Source organism: Typopeltis vanoorti, chromosome 12 (assembly GCF_054136105.1).
Source record: "Typopeltis vanoorti isolate ZY-2024b chromosome 12, IOZ_Tvanoo_1.0, whole genome shotgun sequence".
NCBI classification, from domain to species: Eukaryota; Metazoa; Arthropoda; class Arachnida; order Uropygi; family Thelyphonidae; genus Typopeltis; species Typopeltis vanoorti.
This window is the reverse complement of record NC_143560.1, coordinates 71,979,911-72,006,522: the sequence shown is the minus strand read 5'-3', so window position 1 is coordinate 72,006,522 and position 26,612 is coordinate 71,979,911. Positions and strand designations below refer to the sequence as shown.

Here is a 26,612-nt window from a genome sequence, read left to right as displayed (position 1 = left end):
TCTTTCCTGAGCTCACAACATGAATTAACTTAGTGTAATAATTAAGTACTTGAACAAAGTTACTTAATGAAAAAGCTTTTTAATGCTCTTATTTAAAAATAGTTATTTTGCAAAGACAAGTTAAAGATCATGAGTTAAAAAAAAGTGAGTCTGGCTCCACAGTAAGTGCTATTTGTTTTCTTTTTTTTTGTTTTTGAATTTTATTGTCTTTCATGTTAAATTATTTTTATGGAAAAATTATATAAATTTACCCTTCATTATGAACAATAAGCAACAGAAAACACAAACTGAGTTCTGTGTCATACATTTTAAACTCGCATTAAAGAAAAGCATATTTCTGTAGAATTACATGTAATGTGTAGTGAGGATTAAAAAAATGTATAACATTTTTTTGTCATCAAAACATTTGGTTTTTTAAACTTCAATTTGATTCTTTTTAAATCTTTCAGCACACTTTTCTATTTGGTGTGATGTGCTGTAGTTTAAGACTATATGCTGCTGTAATATTTCAATCAAAAAAAGGATAAAAAGAAGCTTTGATTAATAGACTTTAATCATCAAATTCCTGATGTTTAGCCTAAAATGGCTACATATGACAATGACAGTGCTATTTGATGATTAAGTAGATATTATTAACCTCTCATTAACAATGAGAATTTTTGGCTAGTAAGAAAAAAAAAAAAAATCAGAAGATGAGTTTCAATTTAATCATCAGGCAATATTTGTAAAATGCTGATCCTATATCATGTTTCATTTTAAAAGTTTTTTATATATATATATTTTTTGTACCTTATTACATCTGTTGGTACATGTTGGTTATTATAAACACCTGTTTTGTTGATTATTGCTGATTTTATGACAGTGGAATACAACCAATAAGGGAATAGGCTACATATGCATTATTCCACCTTTAGAGAGAGAGAGAGAGAGAGAGAGAGTGTTCATGTGTACCATGAAGTCCTCAACTAACAACACATGTTAGCCTAAAATAAATGCACTGCATACAGTGGTATTTTATAATCATTGATAGGATATACAGAAAGTTAGAAAGCTTGGAAAGTTGAATAAGAATCATCGCAGTTTTTTTTATTTTCCCATAATATGCAGTTTCTTTATATTGATTCTAAAAATGTAACCTAAATACCTAAATATTTTTCAATTGTTTTTTCAGTTATCGTCACATCATAAAACATCACTGGCCCAGTCTATCTACCAGTGTTTTGGAACCACTCTGAATTCAGAAAACACATTAATATAGTTAATCCATCCATAGCCCTAACAGTTTTATTTTATTGAGAGTTTTTATGGTGATAATGAATGCTTTTTACTCTCAATATTCGACAATGGCAAATAAGAATTTGACTTCTTCATAAAAGAGTGATTTATGATTTACTATCAGTGTTAGAACTGAAAATGTGTGAAAAATGTCAATAATAAATAAATAATAAATGGTCATGTGTTCCTATTGAAGTGTTTTTTTTATGTCGCAATTATAGTTCATTAGTACGATGAGTAGACTGAGTTCTTTAATTCTTTTTAAAATGATTTATTTATTTATATTTATTTTTTACATAATTTGGAAACTGTTCTAGAGACCAAACATTGGATTCTTTCATTCCACTACAAGCCTCCAGTAAGTGGTGCCGTGGTCTCATATCCAGCAATGAAATTCATCTCTGACCTAATGATCATCATCAAATTCCTGACATGTACCCTCAAGGAGTGTACAGGATATGATAGTACTACATGAAAAATTTACATCATTACTAACTTCCTATCTACAATTTTCCTCCAAATCAGTCTGTTACTTGTCAAGACTCCAACATTATCAGATCTTATATTTCTATAGTCTAAGGCACTTTGTACCATATCAATCCACCTATATCTTGGTCTTCCTCTGGGTCATTTTCCTGGCAACCCGGCAGAGAACACTCGTTTGGCTAATCTTTCACCGCCCATTCTGTTTAAGTGACAATACCACCTGAGATTAGCTCTGTTAACGCATTCTTGGATGCTGACAATGTCAAGTTATTTCCTAATATCCTCATTTTTAATATGATATTGTCATTGATGCCATCACGCCTCTAATCTTACTCAGGACTCTCATATCTGCGGTCTCTAGTCTTTGGTCAAGTGTTTTATTTCTGACCCAGCTCTCAGATCCATAAGTTAAAACTGGTTTGAACACTGTCTTGTATACAGCTAATTTAGTGTTCCGACTAATTTCTCTCTTATTCCATATGAATTTATTCAACTGTTTTCCTACCATACCAGCTTTGTCGATTCTGTTGTCTATTTCCATATTTAATTTACCATCTTCAGTAAAAATCATGCCTGAGTAGCTGAGATGTTTTACTTCTTTCACAGCTTCCCCGTTCACAACACAGTTGACATTTTCAACAATTCTACCTATTTTCATTGTCTTTGTCTTTTTAATGCTGACCTTCATACCATATCTATTACAATAGTTATTCAATTTAGTCAGGGAATCTTGCAAACTTGTAGTGGATTTATTTAGAAGTATAATATCGTCCTCATAAAGCAAAGATCTGACATTAACATCGATAATTCTGATATCATGTTTATTACCACTTTCCTTCATAATGTGATCCATATATATATATAATGAATAACAGAGGGGGATAAAGTACATCCTTGTCTGACACCAGATTTAACATTAAACCATCTTCCTGTACTTCCTTCAATTCTAACTCACTTCTAACTGCTGACTTACAACTCAAATAAAGACTAAGTATTGCTTGATATAATGCCCCATTGACACCATATAACTGTAGCGTATTGAATAGCTTCTCTCTTGGCACCTTGTCATATGCCTTTTCCAGATCGATAAAACTTAAATACAGATCTTTGTTATATTCCCATGCTTTCCTAACTATTTGTCGTAAAGTGAAGATCTGATCCTGACAGCCTCTATTTGGCCTTTTGTTTTCTACTTCAAGTATGGATATGTATTCCTGACTATATGCCAGTTGAGTGTTTTTTACCACTGTACTATCACTGCTTGTTTCATTTAGCAATTTTTTGAAGTAATTACTCCATACTTAGGATATCTTTTTCTCCTGTTTTCATGTCACCTTTTTCATCTCTAACTCCTTTTACAGCACTCTTTCCTCCATTTCTAAGCTTCTTCAACAACCTCCGGAATATCTTACCACCTACTTGATATTTAATTTCGTATGTTCTTGCCAAAATTCTCCCATGACTTTTATTTAGCTAGTTTTACACAGTGTTTCGCTTTCTTACGTTTGTCTCCGTATTCTCTAAGAGCAAAAGCTGACTTATTTGCCAGGAACTTTTGATATGCTTTCTTCTTTTCCTTCACTGCCTCTTTACCTTCCTGTGTCCACCAGGGAGTTCTGATTTTTCTATCCTTGCAGACAACCTCACCACATGCCTCTCTGACTGAATCAATCAGGGTTTTCTTCAAGGCTTGCCACTGAATCTCCAAGGTTTAGTTGCTGTTCTCAAACTCTTTCATTTTTTCTTCAATAATCTTTGTGTATTTTAGTCTACAGTTCACATCTGAGAGCTGCTCAACTTTTATTCGCTTTAAAACTTTCTTAATGTTATTCTTTTCAATATGAAATTCAATTTTATCATGCTCAAGACTAAATAGTGTGTATGTTACCGCTAAAGTGCAGAAATCAGTTATTCTGCAGATTATCTAGGTATTGTGCAGATTAACTACGGTGATCCCTTAATGTGCGGAAAATTGTTTCATTTCTCAAATTACCTAGGTAATCTGCAAATTACCTAGGTAATCTGCACATTACCTACTAGGCACTCGTTAAAGTGAAAATAAGATCTTTGCTGGAACAACAGCAACGTTTCTGTATGTTTAAATTAAGATAATGTTATTTATTTATTTTTTGATATCTAAAGAATCAAGTTAATACAATCAAACAATCAACAAATTAGTTGATAGAATCAATCATCAATCAATTAATATAATACAAGGAATCAAACGGTTTAAAATATTATTACAGTTAAGAAAAAAAACATATGATAAAATTATGTTTACTTATTAAAAAACCAAACTAAAAGTGGAGGGAGAGGGGGGAAGGAGTAGGGAAAGGAAATGAGAGAAACAAACTTTTGAACTTTAATGATACGGAAGCCGTTAATGTGCACATTACCTAGGTAAAATGCGGAAAACTCTTGATTCCGCACGTTAACAGAGCAAATCAGTTAATCTGCAGATTAGCTAGGTAATGTGCACATTAACGGTTTTCGCACTTTAGCGGTAACATGTACACTCTGGTGCCCTGCACCGGGGAGAAAACATCACTATCAACAATAACATAGTCAATGAGGCTTTTCTTATTTCTTGCCTCTTCTCTCCATGTGAATTTGTGCACATTTTTATGTCAGAACATTGTGTTAGTAATAACAAGTCCATGTCTTTAGCAGAAAATCCAACAGGTATATGCCATTATTATTAGCTTTGCTCTTTTCTCCAAATTTTCCCAAAATAATTTTGTATTTCTGACAATTGCATCCTACTCTGCTATTTAGATCCCCAAAAAGGACCAACTTTTCCTCTTTCATTGTGTCAGATGCTTACTTTAAAGCCTCAAAAAATTTTTCCACTTTTACCTTAGTAGAATCTTCTGTGGGACACAGGCACAAATAAGTCTTATTGTCCAGTTCCCCATTATGATATATGCCCACATCACTCTACTTGAGACTGCCTGCCATTCAAGAAGATTAGCCTCATATTTTGTGTTCCTTCTTTTCCTTGATTGCTGTTTGCTGCATATAACATTTTGTATTTATTGCTCAGAAAGATCTCACCAGTTTTTGTCTTTTTTGTTTCAGTCATCCCTGTTATGTCGATCTGGTACTTATCTAATTCTTCAGCTAGCTCCATTTTTTTGCCATTCAGGCTTCTTATGTTGATAGTACCGATATTTAACTCTGGTGATGTTGAGTTGGGGTGTGCTTTCAGATTTGTTCCAGCAGCTGACTTTTCGCTGTTCGCCCTGGTTCTCTGGTGAAAACAACAGGGGCCTTGTTAACCGGGAGATGCCCCAGCCATTTGTGCAGATATTTGAATACTTAAGAAATTGCTTCAATATTGATAGTTATATGGGATAAAAATTAGCCATACTATTAAGTAAATGTTTATAAATTGACTGGATCTTAGATTGAATGCGTGATTGTGATATATTAGGTGACTGTGATACTCCATTCAGGTTCTGATAGCTTGACTAGGAAGATATTTACCTGCATGGTTGGGCAGTACCAAATTTTTCAAGTCCTGGTAACGTATTGTATTGTGTACATATATAACCGTTGTAATGCAGTGTGATCTTTGTTATCTTTGTGACAAATCCTGAAACAATCTGCCAAGCAACCAATCTTTGTGATATCTTTATTTTAATACGATGCTACTGTTGATGCCATTTGTTCACGTGCCTAATTTTTCTCAAAATCCCAAAATCTCAAAATCTTAAGTCTTCGATCAACTGCCTTGTTTCTAACCCATCTCTCATATCCATAAGTTAAAATTGGTTTGAATACTGTCTTTTATGTTGCTGATCTAGTGTTTTGATTAATTTCTCTCTTATTCTATATACATTTATTCAACTCATTCCTTATTACACTATACTAGCTTTGCTTATTTTATTGCCTATTTCTATTCATAACTTATTTTTAATAGTATTAACAACACCAAATGAACTATTTTATAAAAAAGATGTTTATTAACTTATATTTTGCTGAATTTTGAATCTGCTTCAGAGCACAACGTAGCATGTATATGCAACAGTGAATAAGTGAAACAATACAATTGTAATGGACAAAAGATCTTGCGTCCTAATTTGACACCCTCTAATGTTGTAATAAAAAAAGTATTATGGCTATGTGGGAGTTGCTCTTATGATAACAGTCTCTCAAATGTTTGGCAAATTAATGCAGCCATATTTGCTCTGGTTAGGAGAATTCTTCATAGCCATAGCTAACTCAAAAAATAATCTTTTGGATCTGTAACCATTTCTGAATAGCGCATTAGTTTTCATCCATCTAATCCTGTGTGAGGGGATTGTCCAAAGCATGGTCTGCCAGTCCTGACCCATCATAATAATGGTAGCAAATGTATTTTTTATGTTCTTCCAGACAGATGTTAGCAGATCTTCCTGTCTGCTCATAGTATGCCAAGTCACAGTCACAAAGAACATCATACACTCCAGAGTATGCTAGAAGATAAAGTTTATCCTTAGGAGAGCAGATCAGAGTTGCTAATTTAGCATGAAGTTTGAATGTGGTCGAAGGCCATGTTTTATTAGTACTTTGGCTATCTCTTCTGATGTACTTCTGACATAGGGAATAGGAATGGTAATGGTAGTGTTCCTGTGTATTAGAAGAGGGAAAAGTAATGGGGCTTTGTAGTATTCTATCTATTTTGTAGGGATTGTAGCCATTGGCCAAGAAAGTATGGTGCAGATATTTGAGTTTTCTGTGGATAGAGCTGTGACTGTTATAATTCAACAATTATCATGGATCAAGACGATTATAATAAAAAAATGCAAGATCTCCCGTGTGATGTTCTACTTACCAAATTAAAGATTAAGACTCCACTATATCTCAAAGAAAAACAAAAACAATTAAAAGTGACTTTCTCACCCAAAGCAATCATCAAAAAATAAATAAATAAAACCTGTTCATGCTAAACCACCCCACATCTATGGATTACCAAAAATCCACAAATCTAATATCTCCCTATGCCCTATAGCTTATAGCATAGATAGTCCCACTTATAAACTTGCCCAATAGTTAGCCAAGTCTCTTGACCACCTTACTAGGAACTCCTCTTCTTTTGTAAAAAATTCAGTCCATTTCAAATCATTAGTTTAAAAAATCATATCCTTAAAATTTAAGACACTAATAGATACTCTTGATTTGATAAAGTCTAAAATTCCCCTGATATCTTGAGTTATTCAAATTTACTATGTATCCAGGTTACTTTACATGGGGAGGAAAAAATCTGCAAACAGATTAATGGTACTTCTGTGGGTCCCCCCCCCCCCCATTTAGCAAACTTTTACATGGAACGATGTGAAAACAAAATACTTAACACAGTTACAAGTTATGAATGACCTTCAACACCTAGACTTATCTTTTAGACTGTATTTCCATGTCTTGATTTTCCATGTTTCAAATTTATGCCTACATTGCTGAAATATTCTACTTTTCTGTAGTTTTCACATTGAGAATTTTATTGCTGATTTTCACATACTTGACATTGTTACAACATTTATTCAAATTCTCAAAGATTCTTGATGATCTGCACTGAATTTATTTAGGAGTATAACATCACATGCATAAAGAGTTGAACATCTCCAGTTTTCATCAATGGATAACAGTGAAGATGTGTGCATCCTTGTCTTACATCCGATTTAATGTCTGCATCCTGCAGTTCTAATTACTGACTTCAACTTAAATACAGGGTGTTCGGGATAAATTTGACATATTTATAATTAATTATATTTTTCCGTAAGTTACATGTATTAACACACACTTCTCTTCATTTAAAAGTTTGGACCCTTCTTCATTCATACACAAGATGTCAGAAAGGATGGATAGCTGGAACCCACCTGAATCATGGAAGAGAATAACTTGTATCATGATGATTCGTGCCCGCCATCAAAATAAGGATATTACGACTGCTGCCCAATGCTCCCTGAATACAGTAAAAACAATCAGGCATGAACTAGAGACTTGCAATGGTGACTACGAGGATGTAGCAAGAAGAAAGATCCCTAGCAGACGATCTGATTGCGTTCGTACAGCAGAATTCCTCGCAAATCTGCAGGAACAGGTGTTGAAGAACCCTGGCATTGGAATTCGGGCTTTGTTCGTGGAGTTGCTAACTGTAGTCAAGCCCTGGATAACAAGGGTAGCCAATGGTAGGCCGTATGTATGGCAGCAGGATTTGGCCCCTTGCCACACCTCTGGGAAAAGTCAAAAATGGTTGTCTGAAAATTTCTACGACTTCACCAGTCCAAATGTTTGGCCTCCAAACTCCCCAGACCTTAACCCCATGGATTATTTTGTATGGGGTGCAGTTGAAAAAGACACCAATCGCACTTCCAGTAATACAAAAGCCCAGTTAATGGATAAAATTAAAACAGTTTTTGCGGCCCTTCCCAGGGAGACTGTAGCATCAGCTTGTTCGAGGTTCCGAAGCAGAATTGAAGCTGTGATCGATGCTAATGGTGGTTATTTTGAGTAAATCTTGTTGATAGTATTGTAATTAACTCTGCCTGTAATGTTTTTTTGTCAATTCATTAAATTTAATAGATACAAAGAAGATTTTCTTTTTCCTTACGAAACTGTCAAATTTATCCCGAACACCCTGTATATATTGCTCTGTATAATGTTTCATTTAGTGTTAGTGAAAAGCTTTTCCAAAACATAATTTCTTCATTTCTTTTGTGATAGAACAGAGTATATTTTGCAGTTTTTCTCATAAACATCATTTCAGCTGTTATTAATCTTTGCTTGTCTTTTTGTTTTATTGTCCAGATTTCACCTCCATGCAATAAGACTAATGTATTATACTTGTAGAAATACTTTTGTATACTTTCCTTTTCTTGTTTCCTTCAGGCTGATTTCAAATTATTCTTTAGTTATTTTCTTTTCATTTTCATTAAATGTTTGCCAGTTAAAATATTTATCTGCCTACGAACAATAATATCAACAGAAAAATAAAAAACAATGGCCTTTAAAGGACAAGATCCAATAAGAACTAAAATGGTAATAGATAACAAGATTTTAGAACAAGTGAATCCATTTAACTACCTAGGATGTATGATTACATATGAAAATGAAAAAGATATAAACCTGAAATTGCAAAATATTTAAAAATAAACATTTTTAAATATTTTAAATATTTAAACAGGTGGAATTAACTCTATATTTAAACCTAACCTAGTTCAAACCTGACTAAAGTATAAAATACATTAGCCCTACTAGTCCTATTGTATGGAAGTGAAATCTAGACAATAAAACAAAAAGACAAATGCAGATTAATAACAGCTGAAATGAAGTTTGAGAAAAACTGCAAAATATACCCTATTTTATCACAAAAGAAATGAAGAAATTATGAAATTAAACCTGGAATCAGTAATAGAAAAAATTTAAAAAATATAAACATAAATCTTGACAACTAAATCCTAAATGCCAACCCCCCAAAAATAATAAAACCATGTAATGGCAACCTCCTTCCCCCCCCCCTTTAAAGCAGAGATTACTTAAAATCTATCACTATTTCATATATCCAGAGCACATCTGAAAAATTAACAAAAATCCTAAGGAAATATGATCTTACAACCAGTTACAGACCACATAAGAAATTGGCATCTCTTGTCTGCTCCACCAAAGACTAGCTACATCCCCTAGACTAGGGGTGGGGAACCTTTGGCATGCATGCCAATGACTTTTTTCTGGCAGACAACCCAGGCTCACCTTAAAAAAAAATAATTAAATAAATACATATCCAACATCTTCACTGAGTTCTATATTTTAACTTAATAGAATACAGTTTTATTAAGTAGCGTGATACCAAATAAAATGCAATAAAAAAGCAAACACTATCAACTGTTTTAGTAATGATAAGTAATAAAAAAAATGAACCAAGCATCCGATTTTCAAGCTATTTGTTTCTGTGATATACAGACAGGCAAATTTTGTCCTTTTCAGTTGTTGCATCATTTGAATTGGCAGCCAGACGTGGCCTAACTCCTTTACCATCATATTATATATTTTTTGGTGTTTTGTAAAGAATTTATCGATTTTTTAAAGTGTGTATATATGTGGATTTAGATTTAATTAAATTGTAAGTCATTAAAATATGGATTGGGAGTATTTATTGCCAATTAATGTTTAATTTATTAGATATATAGTCACTATTAGACACTTAGACAATAATCACTCTTACAATATTCTTTGATTTTACTGCTCTAGTGTGATTTGATTTTTTGATTATTTGAAAAGGTTCTCCCAATACTTAAAGGACACTAAATAATATGATCCCCAAAATTTTGGTTGGCACGTGAGAAAATTTTTGCATCAAACATTTGGTGATTTTGGCACACACACTTTAAAAGGTTGCCCACCCCTGCCCTAGACCTACCAGGAGTATACCAGGTCCCTTGCGGTTGCAAACTTCCTACTACAGCCAAACAGGCAGGATGATCAAAATCAGGATATCCAAACACAAGGACTACCTACATCCTGTTCCACCAATACAACCACTCAGGATCTGCTGACCGTGCTTTGGATACCCACCACTGGATATACTGGAAGAAGGCCACTCTGTTACACTGTAGCAAATGTAAATTTGGGTGCATAAGATTGTCCCAAATTGGGAAGCATACGTTTTAAGAACATCCACCAACAGCCAAGACAACCCAATTTAGGACTTTAGGCCTGATTTCTGTTGCTTTTATTCAGCCTCATTTACTCAGTGTTAGTGCCTGCATGCACATATCATTGTTTTTGTAGTTCCTGAAAATGGCAACGTAACATTGCTGAAATATAGGAAAGTATTAATTAAAGTTTTTTTATAATTAATATTCTAGTATACATTGTCAATTCCTGAAAAATTAAAAAGCTTTTAATTTTGAGGAATTTTTTTAAAAAAAAGACAAGCTTTATAAACTCAAGGAGCTATACAAGTTTATGCAGAGCAGGTTTTTACAAACATCCATGCTCATGGTGGGATTCAAACCCACAATCTGTTGGTTGGAGGGCATGTATGCTATCCACTTGTCCAACCAGGTCAGAAAATTGTAAATGACATTACATGCAAGGAATTGCTTCAACTGAGGCAGTGAGGTATGATGAAGTATAATTCTATATACACCAAACCACACACATATATGCCAAATGGCAGTGAGCTGTTCTTAGTGGAAGGATAGGGTTTTAAACATTGGCAGCAGTCATCTGCTGCCCAGTAGCAATTAGTATCAGCCAGCGTACAAATAGTTCAACTAATTTCTTAATTTACTTGCATGAATGATTACTTAATTTACTTGTTTATTTGTTATCAGCAAACTTCTAGCTGCAACAAGCTAAATTAAAAAAATATATATATTGATGTTATCTTTAGGACATCAGTACAAGCAACACTATTACAGTGCACAAAACAGAACCTGTTTCCATGGGAACATGGAAGTACAGCATTTACACCGTCTTAGTTGATGAGTAAAACTATTTTATTATGTAGACAGTTATGTGTTTTGTTTCCTAAGAATTTCTTTTTACAAAGTTTGCATTAAAGTTTGAAAGTTTTAATAATTTGACATGTCACACTCTGATTATAAATAATAAAAAATTGTACTAATAAGTTATTTCTGTTAATCATAGGTCCACCTGTGATAAGACCTAAGGAAACCCTTCACTTGTCTTTAAAATTAGTATCGTTTGACTCAAGGAACACAGGTATTTTGAATTTCATATATTTTTATATATAAAGATGTATATTTATTAATTGTTTTAGCTTTTTTAGGCAGTTGGATTTTAAATATACTATACTATAAAAAATATAAGGGTATAAAATTTGATTTTAAACTTGGTGTAAGCTATTTTTGCATTGTAGACAACAGATTATATTAATTTTTAAGCATTCTAAGAGGACATAACATATATATCTTATAGGTTATATCTTATGATATATCATAAGATATAACATGCTTATGATATATCTGCCATTATATTGAAATTCTTCAGAATTTCAATATAATGGCAGAGTGTTTCAAAAGGCTCCCATATTTGTTATGACAAGAATAAAGTGTCATAACAATTTCCAATATATAAACTTTTTATTATTTCTCCAATTCTCACATTTCTTCTGGAGAGATTTTAGATATAAGTTAAATGATAAGAGACCTTTATTGTATGAAAGCTAACGGGAATAGAATCAGTTGCTAAAATATGGTTTAACAATGACATGTGATGGCATATGTACTTAGCTGGCACAATATAAACAGTGTGCAGGAGATTTTTTTTGATGAATGCTGACCAGACATAGTGTGAGAGGATGCATTGTTTTTTTATTGTTCCTAGGAGATGTGTGTATATAGCATTTCTGAAACTTCCTTGAAGTTTCTGATGAAACAATTTCTAGTCCATATATGGCATTTTCATTTACTTGGAATTTATTATGTGGTCATTGCAATGAAACTCTCAAGAATGGTAGTTTACATTTGCTTGAAGGTAAATTTCACAATGATAGTATCAAGCAAAAACATGTGTTTGATATTCCAGTATTGTGTTTTTTGGATGTGATATTCAGGACAAAATGTCTGCTGGATTTAATACGAGAAGGGCACTAGACACAAGAAAAATTTAAATAATAAAGTTCTGTTAAAACATTGAGGCCTAAAAAAAAATTATAGGAAAAAGACGAGTGGAAAGAAATATGTCATGCTTTATTGTTAAGAATGATTGTAGGTGAACAATATCTCTCTCATGCGCATGCACACACACATCCTGAACAGATAAATATTAACTTTTCTTGTACTTTGGATTAGAAATAATTATGCCAAACTGTATTTTGGATTGAGTAGTATATTTGAAAGAAGTTAGTCTCTTGTTTTCAAGAAACCGACATTTGGTATCTCTCTAAAACATGTCAAGCCATCTCAGTTTTAGATTTCAATTTAGCCATTATTAGTCATGGAATTTGACAAAGTGATTGGAAATGACAATAATTATGTTCTAGCTTTTTATAGTAATCTCATATATGACAGGTTGTTCAACCTAGAACACATTAGTACTATGCATGGGCAGAATGTTGAGAAGAAAGAAGAAACTTGTTAATATTGAATATGAAGATTATGGGCTTCAAAATTAATTGATATTAATAGAAAGGAAATACCAGTCCCCTTTAAATTCACTTCAAGAAATGAATGAATTAAAGAACTTTTTAAAAAAAATATAGAAATTGTTAATGATTCTGATCTGTTCTAGTCAAATATGACCAGATGTCAGAAAAAAAAAAGATTCTTCTTTTCTTGTAATAGTTTTGAAGCTTCAGTCCAAAATATTCCTCATTGATCATTAAAGCACCTCATTTTCATTTTTTTACAGCTTGAAGTCTCTCTCTCTCTACTTTCAGATGATTTCTTACTTCATTTGAAAAACAGCTGGGTGCAGTAATCCAGTTGACTTAATTTTTTATTTGATATCTAGAATAATAAATATCCTTACAGTCTTAGCTTGAAAAATATGTAAGGTCATATATGTAGTGGTAGTGAGCTTGAATTATACATAGATTAAGTAAAGAATAAAATTCATATTCATTCTTGCGTCTTTTCTATTATTTCTTTCACTCTTTGCCTTTAATGAATTTACATCCCAAGAATGTTTCATTTTATGTTTCTGCCAACATGAATACTATTCAAAAAGTATGTTTCATCATAAAGTATCTTCACTTTCTTACTTTAAATGTTCATTCATGACGTTTTTATTTAAGAAGTACTTTTCCATTCCCATTGCACTCACAGCAGCTTCATTTTTTTTCTTGACTCTCTTTTTATTTCCTACTTTCTGTTCCACTGTACTGTTCCTTTTTAGGTAATCCAATATCCAGCTGTTTTCATCTTGCATTTCTTTGTGTGGATCAGAGAAATCAATAATGAGCATTAATGGAAGCTCAGAATAGCTTTTAGTCACCATTGTGGTTTTGTGTAGCATTAGTAAACAATACAGTATTCAAACAAAGTTTTTTCTTTTGCAAACAATAAATTCACCATCAGTTCTAGTTATCTTTTGTTTATTAGGAAATGTTAATGTCTCTTATGGTAGTAGTAGGTGGAGGATTAAGTAGGGGAAATGAGTTGTGTATAGTAGAGCAGAGTCCCCTCCCATGATGAGTACTTGGAAATGTCATGTAATAATAATAATAAAGATATGCAGATAAGCAGTTAAATCATTTCAGCTTCCCATTTTGAAATTTATCCATATCACTACTGAAATTGCTGCTATAATCTCATCTCTTATTCATATAATTGATATTACTGTTAATCAGTAACACCAATTATATGAATATGATTGTTCTATACTTCAGTAAGTTTTTCTTTTCCAGTGACACTTCTTGTGTTGATGGTGCTTGCCTTGGGTAGTTTCATGCACCCAAATTTGTTGAGGTTTGGAATGTTTTTAGATCTGCTGGTGATTCCTTGAATAATCTTTCATACTTAAACTTGCTGCGGTGTATTATTTTAGTTTTCTTCCAACGAATTTTATGGAGGGTATCTAAGGCATGGTCTGCCAGCCCAGAGTGGCTGTACTGGTGAAACCAGATGTAGTCTTTGTGTTCTGAAATCCTGATATTTGCTGTCCTGCCTGTTTGGCTAATGTAGGACAATTTGCAGCTGCAAGTGACCTGGTATATACCAGGTAGGTCTAGGGGAAGTGGTTGGTGTTTTTTAATCACTCGCCAGCTTGATGGATCTTTGGTTTTCTCTGTTGACAGAAAACCCACCCATACAGGCAGATACATTCACCAGCAATTTCCCCCCCCCCCCCCACACACACACCCTCACAACAATATGGGGTTATAAAAACTATATAAAAGGGCAAAATTAATCTGTTCAGATGACGATGCCCTAACCACTGAACTAAACCACATCCTCAACACTTCCTTAGCCAATGGCTATAACCCCAAAAAAATCCAAAAAAATACTAAAACCAGTAAACCACAACCCCCCCCCCCCCCTTCACAATAAAGATTACACCAAATCTATCAGCATTCCCTACATCCAGGGCACCTCTGAGAAAATAAGAATATCCTCAAAAAATATGACCTGACTTCTTGTTATAGACCATATAAAAAGTTGGCATCCCTTATCTGCTCTACCAAAGACCAACCACTTCCCCTAGACCTACCTGGTGTATACTAGGTCCCTTGCAGCTGCAAATTGTCCTACTTTGGCCAAACAGACAGGACAGCAAATATCAGGATTTCAGAACACAAAGACTACATCCGGTTTCACCAGTACAGCCACTCTGGGCTGGCAGACCATGCCTTAGATACCAACCATAGAATTCGTTGGAAGTAAACTAAAATAATACACCGCAGCAAGTTTAAGTATGAAAGATTATTCAAGGAATCATCAGCAGCTCTAAAAAACATTCCAAACCTCAATAAATTTGGGTGCATGAAACTACCCCAAAATTGGGAGACTTACATTATGAGAACTTCAGGCCGATGACCAAGACCAGCAAATTAGCCCACCAGAGGGGCACCATTAGGACTTTAGGAACAGTATTAATTTCTTGCCTTCTTCCTCATTTGCTTTTGTTTGTGCCTGCATGCACATACCATATTTTTATGTTCCTGAAGACGGCAACGCGACGTTGCCAAAATATTGAAGTTATTCATTAAAGTTGCCTTTAATATCCTTTATATGCGTTGATTAATTCCATAAGCTAATTGCCAGTTATGAAAATACTTTATACCAAAGAATGGGGGTCTACTAGAAAAAGGTGAGGATTTGAAATTCAGTAAGAGGCCCTTGTTAATTCTCCACATTCCTTATAGACGATGTGGCAGTTGTTTCTGAGATATCTATATGTGACTTAAGGAAATCCTTGAATTTGTTTTGAAATAGTGCTATAGAGCTTTGGATTGGACATTTTGATAGTCTGGTATAGTGAGAATTGATTAAAACTCTGCTTCACAGCAAAGTTCAAAAAAGATTTTTAAATTCAAGAAAACACTTTACTTACTGTTGTAACAATGAGTGATGATTGTTTTGATTGCTGGTATTGTACCACTAAAATGAAAGAAAAAATAAAATCACTTTTTCCATTTTCCATGAAATTAAAACACTTCAAACAGCTGTGATATTTTGTTGCGAATTAGATGGATATTTGTGAATGCCTGGCACATGAGACCACAATGCTGCTTGTTAACAAGGTTAAATATGTGGATGTATTGCCTCCTGAAACAAGATCCCAAAACTTTTTGCAAGAACATCTCTGTAGTGCAGTTGCAGTTCCAACTTACCCTTTAGTTGGAAAGTTAAATCAAATAATGTTATACGATAAGAAGGAGGGCGATGATAGTAAATGATTTCATGTGAAGGCTGTTTAGAAGATATGGATGCAAGTTTTTAGAACTTGCATCTAAATATCTTCTTGGTATGAGACCTAATGCAGAGAGAGTCAGGGAAAGAGGAATGAGAAAAATGTGTGTGAAAGTTCAGCTATGGTATGCAAACGTGATAAAGATATGAATGTCTTCGAACATGGTTATGTATATAGGGAAGAGGTGGGAAAATATGCTTTAGGTTCAGATGTTTTAAGTATATCTGAGGAGAGAAAAGAGAAAATTCTAGAACAAGACCAAATAGATTGCATATCTAATTATAAGAATAGGCTAGATGGTAATTTATTATATCTATACACAAATGCCACGAGCATTAGAAACAAATGGATTGATTTCGTTGCTTTATTGAATAACAAAAGAGATAGGAGAGGAGGAGGAGTGCTACTAATGATATCAGATGACTTAAGTCCAGTTAGGATAGAAACACAAGAAAACAACGATGGTAACAATGTCCCATTTAGCGGTGAGTTTGAGTCTATCTGGTATGAATTGGAGGTTAACAGAATGAAATATATGGTGGGGTGTTGCTATAGACCTAGTGACTCAATTGCACGGGACAAAGAAATGCATCACCAATTTAGCCTTATGGGTACCAAATGAATGATCATTATGGGTGACTTGAATTTTCCAAACATTGATTGGGTAGAAGAGAAATCTCATAAGAAAGAAGAGGAATTTATTGAATTGTTGCAAGACAACTTTCTCAAGCAGCACGTGAAAGAAGGAACTCAAGGTCAAACAGTGTTGGGTTTGCTCATAGCATCAGAAGGGGGGGGGATCTCTATCAAGAATATTGCTATTTTACCACCAATTGGTGACAGTGGTCAAGCTGTACTTTCTTGGAAAGTATCTAATTGTATTGATGTGCTGATTAAAACAAGTTACTTGCTGAACTACAAAGCTGGAAATTCTGATCATCTTAGAAGAGTACTATCTTTGGTCCCATGGTATCAGTTACTGAATGGGAAAAATGTCAGCCATGCATGGGAATCTTTGAAAAAGTGCTTAAATGAGGTGGTATCTGAATGTATCCCTAGTGTTTGAAGAATAAATAGGTTTGGAGTGAAATGGATGTCCAACCTTATTAAGCAAGAAATCCACAAGAAGAAGATGATGTGAAAAGAATATCGTGAGAATAAGAGTGAGAGGAGTTATGAAATATATAAAGCTCAGGCCAGAAAAGTAACGAGTATTGTGAGGAAAGTTAAATCGAAGTATGAAAAGAAATTGGCCATGCAAGCTGAAGGCAATCCAAAAGAATTTTATTGTTATGCTGCAAGTAAAAGAAGAATGAATGTAGAAGATAATTTTATTGAATTCAGATGATACTCGAGTGTAGGAAGCTAATGAGATTGTTCAGTTAATAAGTGCTCACTTTGCTAAGATATATCAACCAGGTGTATGTAACATGGTGCACAACGCTACTGTTACATTGAATGAAGAGTTAGCGGTTCATGAAAATGAGGTTGAAGAGCTGTTGCATAACCTGGATAAGAATTTGTCTAAAGGGACAGATGGAATATCAGCCTATTTGCTAAAGGAATGTTCAGCCAAATAGGCTGTGCTTTTCACATGTTTGTACAACTTGATTCTCAGCTCAGGAATGGAGGGAATGTATGATAGTTCCATTGTACAAGAGTGGTGTTAAAACTGATGTGTCTAAATATGACCTATCAGTATCTCTGGTGTGGTAGTGAAGATTTTAGAGAAGTGGGTAAAAACTCATATACAAAAATGGGTAGACAAACATGCTATACTCTGCAAGGAACAGCATTGGTCATGTTTTAGCAATTTGCTCATATTTTGTAATAATGTTATGGCTGAGTTGGATCAAGGGAATGGATACACTATGATAATGTTGGAATTTTTTAAGGCATTTGATAGGATACCACACGAAAGGCTGTTGCATAAACTGGAGAATATGAGATTGGAATATAAACTCTTGACTTGGATCAGTGGATGATTGACAGACAGATATCAAAAAGTGGTGTATAGTGGGTGTGAATCTGTCAGATTTAAGGCGACCAGTGGTGTACCTCACGGTTCAGTCCTTGGGCCATTATTGTTTATCTATACATTAATGACATCAGGAAGGATCTAACATCAGATGTGCAATTGTTTACCGATGGTTCAAAGATAGGTAGGGCAATCAGTGATGCTACTAATATTCAGCAATTACAAAATGATTTGAATAGGCTGGAAATTTGGGCAAATGAAAATGGCTGTCAATTTAATGTTAGTAAGTGTAAAGTTATGCACTTTGGCATGATTAGAGTTCCTTCGGCATATTATATTAGCAGGGTTATGCTGCTACAAGAAACTGAAGAGGCAAGGAATCTTGGTGTATTGGTGGATAGGAATTTAAAGTTCAAAGGTCACATAGCAAAAGTTGCAAATACAACTCAGAGGATAATTGCGATGTTGAAACGAACCTTGACATGTAAGGATAAGGAAGTCATTTTGCCTCTTTATAAGGCTTTGATAAGACCACACCTAGACCATATTTGGTCTTTCGGATTCCAAGGGGATAAAGAAGCTGTGGACAGGATGCAAAGAAGAGTTACCAAGATTAAGATTATATCTGGATTATGGGATTTAGATTATGAGGACAGCTTGCCAGTATATGGATTGCAGTGTCTAGTTAACAGGAGAAAGAGGGGTGATATGATAGAGGGTCTATAAGCTTTTGAGTGGATGTTATAGGATATCAACGGATGAAATTTTTCATTATATGGAAGTGTAATATATGGGGGGGTCTAATCCTGTCGGAACTGCACCATTGTAAACGGGGGGTATTATCTTTATTATTTACTTTATTTATCTCTCTTTTCTTATACATTAATTCACTTTCCTTATCACTCTTTAATCTCGTACATATCTCCTTACGCTAAACTGCCTTCCGCACTTGCCTTATTCTTCGAACACCAGAAAATTTATTTGTTTAAAAGCTGCGCCACTGATGTTCGTTTTCTATTAACAAGAAGTGTAAAAATGTGTCCAGTAGTTTTCTATTTACCCTCAGAATATCTCTAATTTAATTAGCATCTGCAGTCGTGGTCTACTATCTATTCTTTACTATTCTTTTTCTTGGGTTCCCGCTAATAGGCTCTAATATTTTTTCGGAACAGTGCATCAAATAATTAATAATCAGGCGACACTTATTTAATACTTAAACAACAAAATTTAATTCACATGAGACAAATTTACACTGCATTTTCAGTAATAGAAAAAACCTCTCAATTCAAATCTGCATAAATAAATTAGTTAAGTTCCTGCATTTTACTCACACAAATCATATCACATATTTAACTAATTTTCTTAATATAACATAAATCATTTATACTGAGCAATGGTGCTTAATACTTAATTGTTAACTCTTATTCATCGAACATATAGACAATATCTTTTACACACAATTGCTCCTTCCTTTCTATGCTTTGAATACTCTATAGGCAAGTTTCAACAATTCAGCAAACAGTTACACTATGACTTTTTTCAACTATAAATTCCTGACAATTAATTACTTTATAATCTTCAACTGTTAAATATGCCTATTTAGATCAGCCTCTGCTTTACAGGCCACTAATAAAAGTTCTCTTAAAAGCTCAAGAAAATTTAACAAACAGGTCAACTCACTTTATAGCTGCTACCCACTGTGCACTTGGCTTCGAACTGGACTTCAGTTCCTTTTTTTTTTTTTTTTCCGTATCAGGTTTTTTTTCTCCCTCTTTATGCCGCCGATAGATTTACTGCCGCTTTTGGGATGCTGTACTCGCCGCCCTTTGGACGAAGATTATCGGCTTGTGGAATGCTTGCATGCGTGTTGGACCAACGGAGCAATTTCTTCCCTCTGGTTAACAGCTCCTGCCGAAGACTTGTCAATTCATCATCAAATATCTGTTTTGCTTGGCAGATCAGCTCCCGTCGTCTTTCTTTTAGATCACTGGGATGATTTCTCCTGAAGTCGCATTCCCGATCTCTGACGGATTACTGCCAACGACTTCTTGACGACTGCTCGACGACCTCTGGATCATCGATAAAAATTTCTGGAACCGATGTTGCGATCTTTTCGCCAACGCCTTTTATTCGGTCACTTGCGAATCCTTGCACGTAGATGTGTAAACCCTCGAACATTTCGGTGAAATCCCTTGATCCCTTTCTCAGACTGACCCTTCCTTTGTTTTTCTCCAACACTCCCTAAATCCTATTCGTTCTGGCAGCGGACATTCGTTTGAAGTTTTTGTCAGTTCACCTAGCACTGACCTTGAGCGTTTCCATGTAAAACACACAAAATTTGACGTCTTTACAAAGATCTAAAAATATACTGTTTACAAGTGCCAAAGTATTGCCTTAATACTACACTTTCTAGGATATTCCCTTATTTGGCAGAGAGTATATACAGTTCCCATTAGGATTGTTTACATTTAAACAAACATCTATGTACAAGTTACAATTCTTACTGGACTTGACCTTGGTAAAATTTATGTAAAAATATTTAGACTTTTTGGAGCTACATAAATATTTTTACAGAAGGTGGGGAGAGAACACGGGGGGGGGGCATCCATGGAAGTTAGATTTGCAGTCAAGAAAGGGGTAAGAGCTAGGTTTTTCTTCCAGAGAGCAGTGAGTGGAATAATTTGCCCTTAGGGGTAGAGTGCATCTAGTGTGAATGAATTTAATGGAAGGTATGATAGCTGGTTTGGGTTATTTATAGCCTCCTCGATGAGTCCTTGACTGAATGGAGGTCTCAGATAATAATAATATTTTTTTGCATAAAACGTTTTTTGTTACACTTACAGTTTTGCTTTATTATGAATGATTTTTCAGAATTCAGGTTATGTAACCCAAGTTATGGCATATGTCCAGTGAAACAAAATAGCACAAAAATATATGTAAGCATGATATGAAATCTCAGAAAACACTGAATGCATTTTATAGTTGGCAAGTTAGAGATCAGTCAGGTATTAGATTTAAACATAAATGTCTTCATATCATCACAATATTGTGCTCAAATCTGAAAAATTTATAGAGCTTGTCAGAAGATTTCAATAGTGTGCAGAAATTATACCTTGTTATTAAACTTTTGCAGAATACATTTACTGATATTTCTTTTTCTGTGAATACTAATGTGATGTGTTTTAAGAGGTAAAATATAAAATTTCTTAGACTAGGGATGTAAGCAAATATATACTATATTAGGAAGATTAAGTTTTTATATATGAATGATTTGAAGATATTGAAATGTCTTCATAAAAAATAATGATAATAAAAAAATGAATTTAATTTCCTCTTTTAAATTATGGGAACTCTCGGTCAGGTGTTATATACCAGGGCAGTTTTTAACTCAACATTGTCAAGAAATTACATGAAAACAGGAGAAACATAACTAAGGTGAGATAGATAATTCAGCTTGCTGCACTAATTGTCAGTGTTACTGTGGTTCATAAGGAGATAGTACTTAAAGAGGTGTAAATAAAATCTGATTTGAGTTACTCTCTTTTTTTGCATTAAATCATTTCAGTAAGTTTATTGAGCAGACCTTGTATGCACATAAAAAGTTTAGTATCATGGCAGTGTAATAACTTTCAGATCAGTTTGAAAACTGTATTTACATAATAAGAAAGCTAAGAATTGCTTATTTGTGAGGAACTCAGAATAACAGAAGAACTTTTTTTCTTATAGTCTCTAGTCATAAAGTGATGGTCTTCTCTCATATTCCTCTGGGCAGAACTGAGGTAAGAAATGTTTTCTGTCAATCTAGAACCTTCTCATTCATACATGTATTTGAGTAAGAGCTTATGTATGTTGCATTTATGTTAAAATATGTCTTGTATGAATTCTTAATCAATAATAATAAATACATCAGATCTATACTGGTGTTATGTTACTTTGCCACTATTTTTCTTCTTTTATTATGCCTTAATTCCTAATCATGTGACTTGATTGGTGAAAATGGCAAATTCCTACAGCCCTTTGGTTGGAATGACCTGGTTTCAAATGATGTCTAAGATCTATGTGGGTGGTCTGAAAAGTTCTTGGCCTTGACCATAAATGGCAACACTATTGGCAAGATTTTTTTTTTTCCTAAGATGGGTACATCTTCATATGCATCCATGTGAAATTGCAAGTCATTCTATCAAGTAGTTTGTTTTATACATCTCTCTGAAACAAAAGTGTTGTCTGTATCCCTTGAAATGGATAAAATTGAATATTATGTGGTTATAAAATTCTTTGTAAAAGAAGGAAAGAAACGTTTAACGCCAAAAGAAATTCATTCGAAGTTCATAAATGTTTATGGGCACTCTTCTACTTCATTTTCGACAATTAAGAAATGGGCTGCCGAGTTTAAACGTGGCCTTACCAGTCCAAAAAGTGTAACAACACCAGAAATCATCAAGTGCACGATATGGTATTGGATGCTTGGTGGATCAAAGTGCATGAAATTGCTGAGACTATAGGCATTTCAAAAGAACGTGTGGGATATATTTTGCATGAAGAATTGCAAATGAAAAAACTTTGCACAAGATGGGTGCTGCGCTTGCTCACAGCAGATCAAAAACGCCCTCACATGAAAATCTCTGAACTGTGATTGGAGCGTTTTAACAAGAATAAAACTGATTTTGTGCATTGATTTATTACTATGGATGAGACTTGGATTCACTATTACATACCAGAATCCAAACGGCAGTCAAAACAGTGGACAGAAACTGGTTGTTCAGCGCCAAAGAAGACAAAGTCGGTTCCATCAGCAGGAAAGGTGTTTTGGGATGTTAAAGGCATTTTGTTTATTAATTATTTTGAAAAGGGCAAAACAATAACGGGGGAAATATTATTCCGATCTTTTAACCAGAGACTTGACAAAATAATTCTTGAGAAAAGACCTGGTTTGCAGAAGAAAAAAATCATCTTTCATCAGGACAATGCACCTGCCCACAAAAGTGTTTTGGCAATGGGAAAATTAAGGGATCTGTACTATGAATTGTTGGAACATCCACCCTATTCCCCAGATTTGACTCCCTCTGATTTCTATCTCTTCTCAAAACTAACACTCTTCCCTGCTGGTGAGCGTTTTTCTTCGAATCAAGAGGTGATTGCAGCTGCAGAGGGGTATTTTGCAGATCTTACTGAGAACCACTACAGGGAGGGGATAATGGCGCTTGAGCATCGCTGGAATAAATGTATTAGTCTTAAAGGAGAGTATGTTGAAAAAAAAAATTTTTTTTTTTTTTTGAAATTATAAATTCGTTTTTTCTTTTGTTAGGCCAAGAACTTTTCAGACCACCCACTTATACCAAGAATCATTATAAAGACCTTTTTCAATTGAAGATGAGTTAGTCAGTCTAATATGGACATGAAAGGGTTTTTCTTCCAAAAGACTGAGATTTTCATCCTTCAAAACAGATAAGCCAGCCAGAACATGCAGTTAATAGTCATAATGCAGGAGCATCAATTAGATAACAATAATAGTAGTTAGATTTAGTTAGCTTTGTTTAATTTAATTCTTGCTGTTGTTGAAGAGATAGTATCAACTCAACATCATCATAGCTTAAGATCGGTACTATCAACATAAGAACCTTGAATGGAAAAGAAATAGAACTAGCAGAAGAATTGAATAAGTATAGGCATGACTGAAACAAAGAAGTCAAAAACAGGTGAGATCTTAAGTAACAAACAATGTTATATTCAGGCACTAACATTCAGGGGAAAAGAATAGCTATATCTTGCTAGGAAAGATTATCAAAACAAGTGTTCTCTGCCAGGTTGACAGGAAAAAGACCCAAAGAAGAACAAGATGTAGGTGTATTGATAGAGTAAAATGTGCCTTAGAAGACTGAAATATTAGATCTGATAATGTGGGTCTTGACAGATAACACATTCATTTGGAGGAAAATTGTTGATTGGAAGTTAGTAATGGTGTGACTTTTTTTTATGTAGTACTATAATAATATCCTGTACCCCCCCCCCCCCCCCCAATGATACATATCAGGAATTTGATAACGATGATGACAGAGATAGCAATACAAGTTTGTTTTGAATTTTTTTTTTTTTTTTTTTTTTTTTATTGTCTTTAATAGCAAAAGGCCATAGAAGGCATATGGTGTGCATTGTTTCTGTTTGTGATAGCAGGTAGCATGCCTGGTTCCTAATGCCAGGAGGGCATCTTCATTTTTAGGTGTTTTGTTGTATTGTCATCTGTTGCAGTGAGGAAGAAATGGAAGTACAGATGAACAGAAGTGGTGCCTAATGACCTTTTCATAGATTCGAATATGTTGGTGGATTTTTTATTTGTTTCATGCTTGACCATAGACTTAGAATGAGGCTGGAGTTTGTCTCCAGCCTTTTTATTATTACTATTATTATTATTTTTTTTTTTTTTATGTGGCAGTCATGCTTGAGAGGTTGCAAACCTATTGTACATTAGTATTTTGGGTAGGTTAAAATTTCTTTTTTCTATTTTTATGATTTTTTTTAAATAATTTTTTTTGTTTCTTTTTCATTCATGTTTTACCAAGTCTGGAAACCTTGTTCTAGAGACCAAATGTGGAACTTTACAAGCCGCTTCAGATATCCAGTAAAGGGGAAGGGGTGTCTCTCGCACTGGGCAATGAAATTCATGTACCACCTAAATACAATCACATATGAACATGGTAGGACTCAAATTTTGTTTGGACTGCCTTGGCACACCTAATGTATTTTTAATTCTAAAATGCTTAGATAGTATTTTTGAATAGAGTGGAAAATAAAATCTGTCATTCCATCAAGGATAATTTCAGTAGCTTGCTTGGAGGAAATGTTTTCAGCAGGCAAGTAGAAGTAGTAGAAATCCAAGATATATTCTTCATATTCATGGAAGAATAAAAGTCCTGGAGGTGTCTTCTCACTTGGTGCTCTTCTACTGCCAAAGGACATGTGGTTGAGAATAGCTGAGTAAAAGACATTCTGTGGAAGAAGAAAATTGCACAACATTATGGTCTGAGTTACTGAGAAAAGAAATAACCTCTTTGGTAGACTTGGAAGGAGAACTTGTTAAGAGTTTGGGTGTTGTGTAGTGAAGAGAGTTATCAGATAGAAAAATTCAGATAGAAAGATTATTAACTTCCCTTAAATCATTTTGTATAGCAAATGATTTTGTATTACTCACAATCAAAAGCTTCTGAAAATGTGAGTTTTATGCAATTTTACACTGTTTGACCTACTCACTAAATTTTCCATTTCCTTTCCATTTGAGTAGAAGAGCACATGCTATATTTTGGACTCAAAATTTTCATCTCTCCTTAGTTCTCTTTGTCAAGAGATTTCTATGCATGAAAGAATGGAATGTGTATATATGAAGTAATACATATTTGAAAGTGAATAGGTCTACTTATAGTTAGTAATGAAGTAAATTTTTTGTTACAGAATTAATCTGAGTTACTTTATTGTTAGGAGTACCTAACAATAAAAATTAGAAAATGGATTAATCTGATACTAAGTCTCCCAGGAATCTGTATATCAATACATTGTAACTATAAGTAGGTACCCTATACTACCACATAGAACCAGTAAACTATTGCCCACACAGGAGGTGGTGGTGATGATGATTTATGGTTTTAATGGTGCGAGGACAGCATTGGTCATACCACTATTTGGAGAGCAAGTACGCTAACCAGGCTGGCTTTCCACAGGAGGATTATTGTGTTGTGACTTATAAAGCCAGTGCAACACATACTTAATACTTAAAAAAAAAAAAAAAAAAAAAAAAAAAAACCTTAGCTTCCAGTTACCCAGCTAATAACAGTTATTTGGACAGTGAGGTAAACGGTTTATAATAGTGCTATTATGATATGCCAAAGGAAAATAAATAATTTATTGAACTTACTAATATTTTGCTGGATTTCTAACTAGTATCTTCGGAGCACAAATTACAACTTTAGCTGATTAGCACACAGTTAATTTATTATACTGTTGTAAAAACAATTCAAAAGAAACCAATATATTAAAAAAAGAACCCTCTAGGGACTGGACAAAAATGAAGTTAATTCAGAGCGTTCAGGCTAAATGTGGTCTGGAATAACAAAATTTGGCAAATTAATACAGCCATGCTTACTGAGTTCAGAGGACTTCATAGCTGATGCTATGCTGATTCTAAAAATAGTCTGTCATTTTTACTTAGTACAGTCATTTTTTTTTCCATTTAATCCTATGTGAAGAAATATCCAGAACATAGCCTGCCAGTCTTGACTTGCTATGCAGATGATTGCAGATATAGTTTTTATCTTCAAGACAGATGTTATCAGGTCTACCATCGTCTACCATCTCTCCAAAGTAAGCAAAGTTGTATGGATAGGGAACTTTATCCATTCTAGGATGAAGCTGATCCTTAAAATGAGTAATGGTTGTTATTTGGACATATGACTTGAAATTGGCATGGAGATTATATTTGCAGAGATCTTTAGCTGGAACTTTGGAAAAATATTCCCATCCCTAAACA

General features: G+C 34.1%; 1 protein-coding gene across 3 annotated transcripts in view; it reads left to right on the top strand.

The window, feature by feature from the left end:
- l(3)76BDm (trafficking protein particle complex subunit 8 homolog l(3)76BDm) overlaps nucleotides 1-26,612 on the top strand; it is a 447,636-nt gene that overhangs the window by 349,455 nt on the left and 71,569 nt on the right. For all 3 annotated transcript variants that reach the window (XM_090401248.1, XM_090401249.1, XM_090401247.1), the window contains 2 exons: nucleotides 11,392-11,466; nucleotides 21,824-21,876. In XM_090401248.1, coding sequence (XP_090257374.1) covers nucleotides 11,392-11,466; nucleotides 21,824-21,876 — 128 coding nt within the window. The remainder of the gene's footprint in view (nucleotides 1-11,391; nucleotides 11,467-21,823; nucleotides 21,877-26,612) is intronic.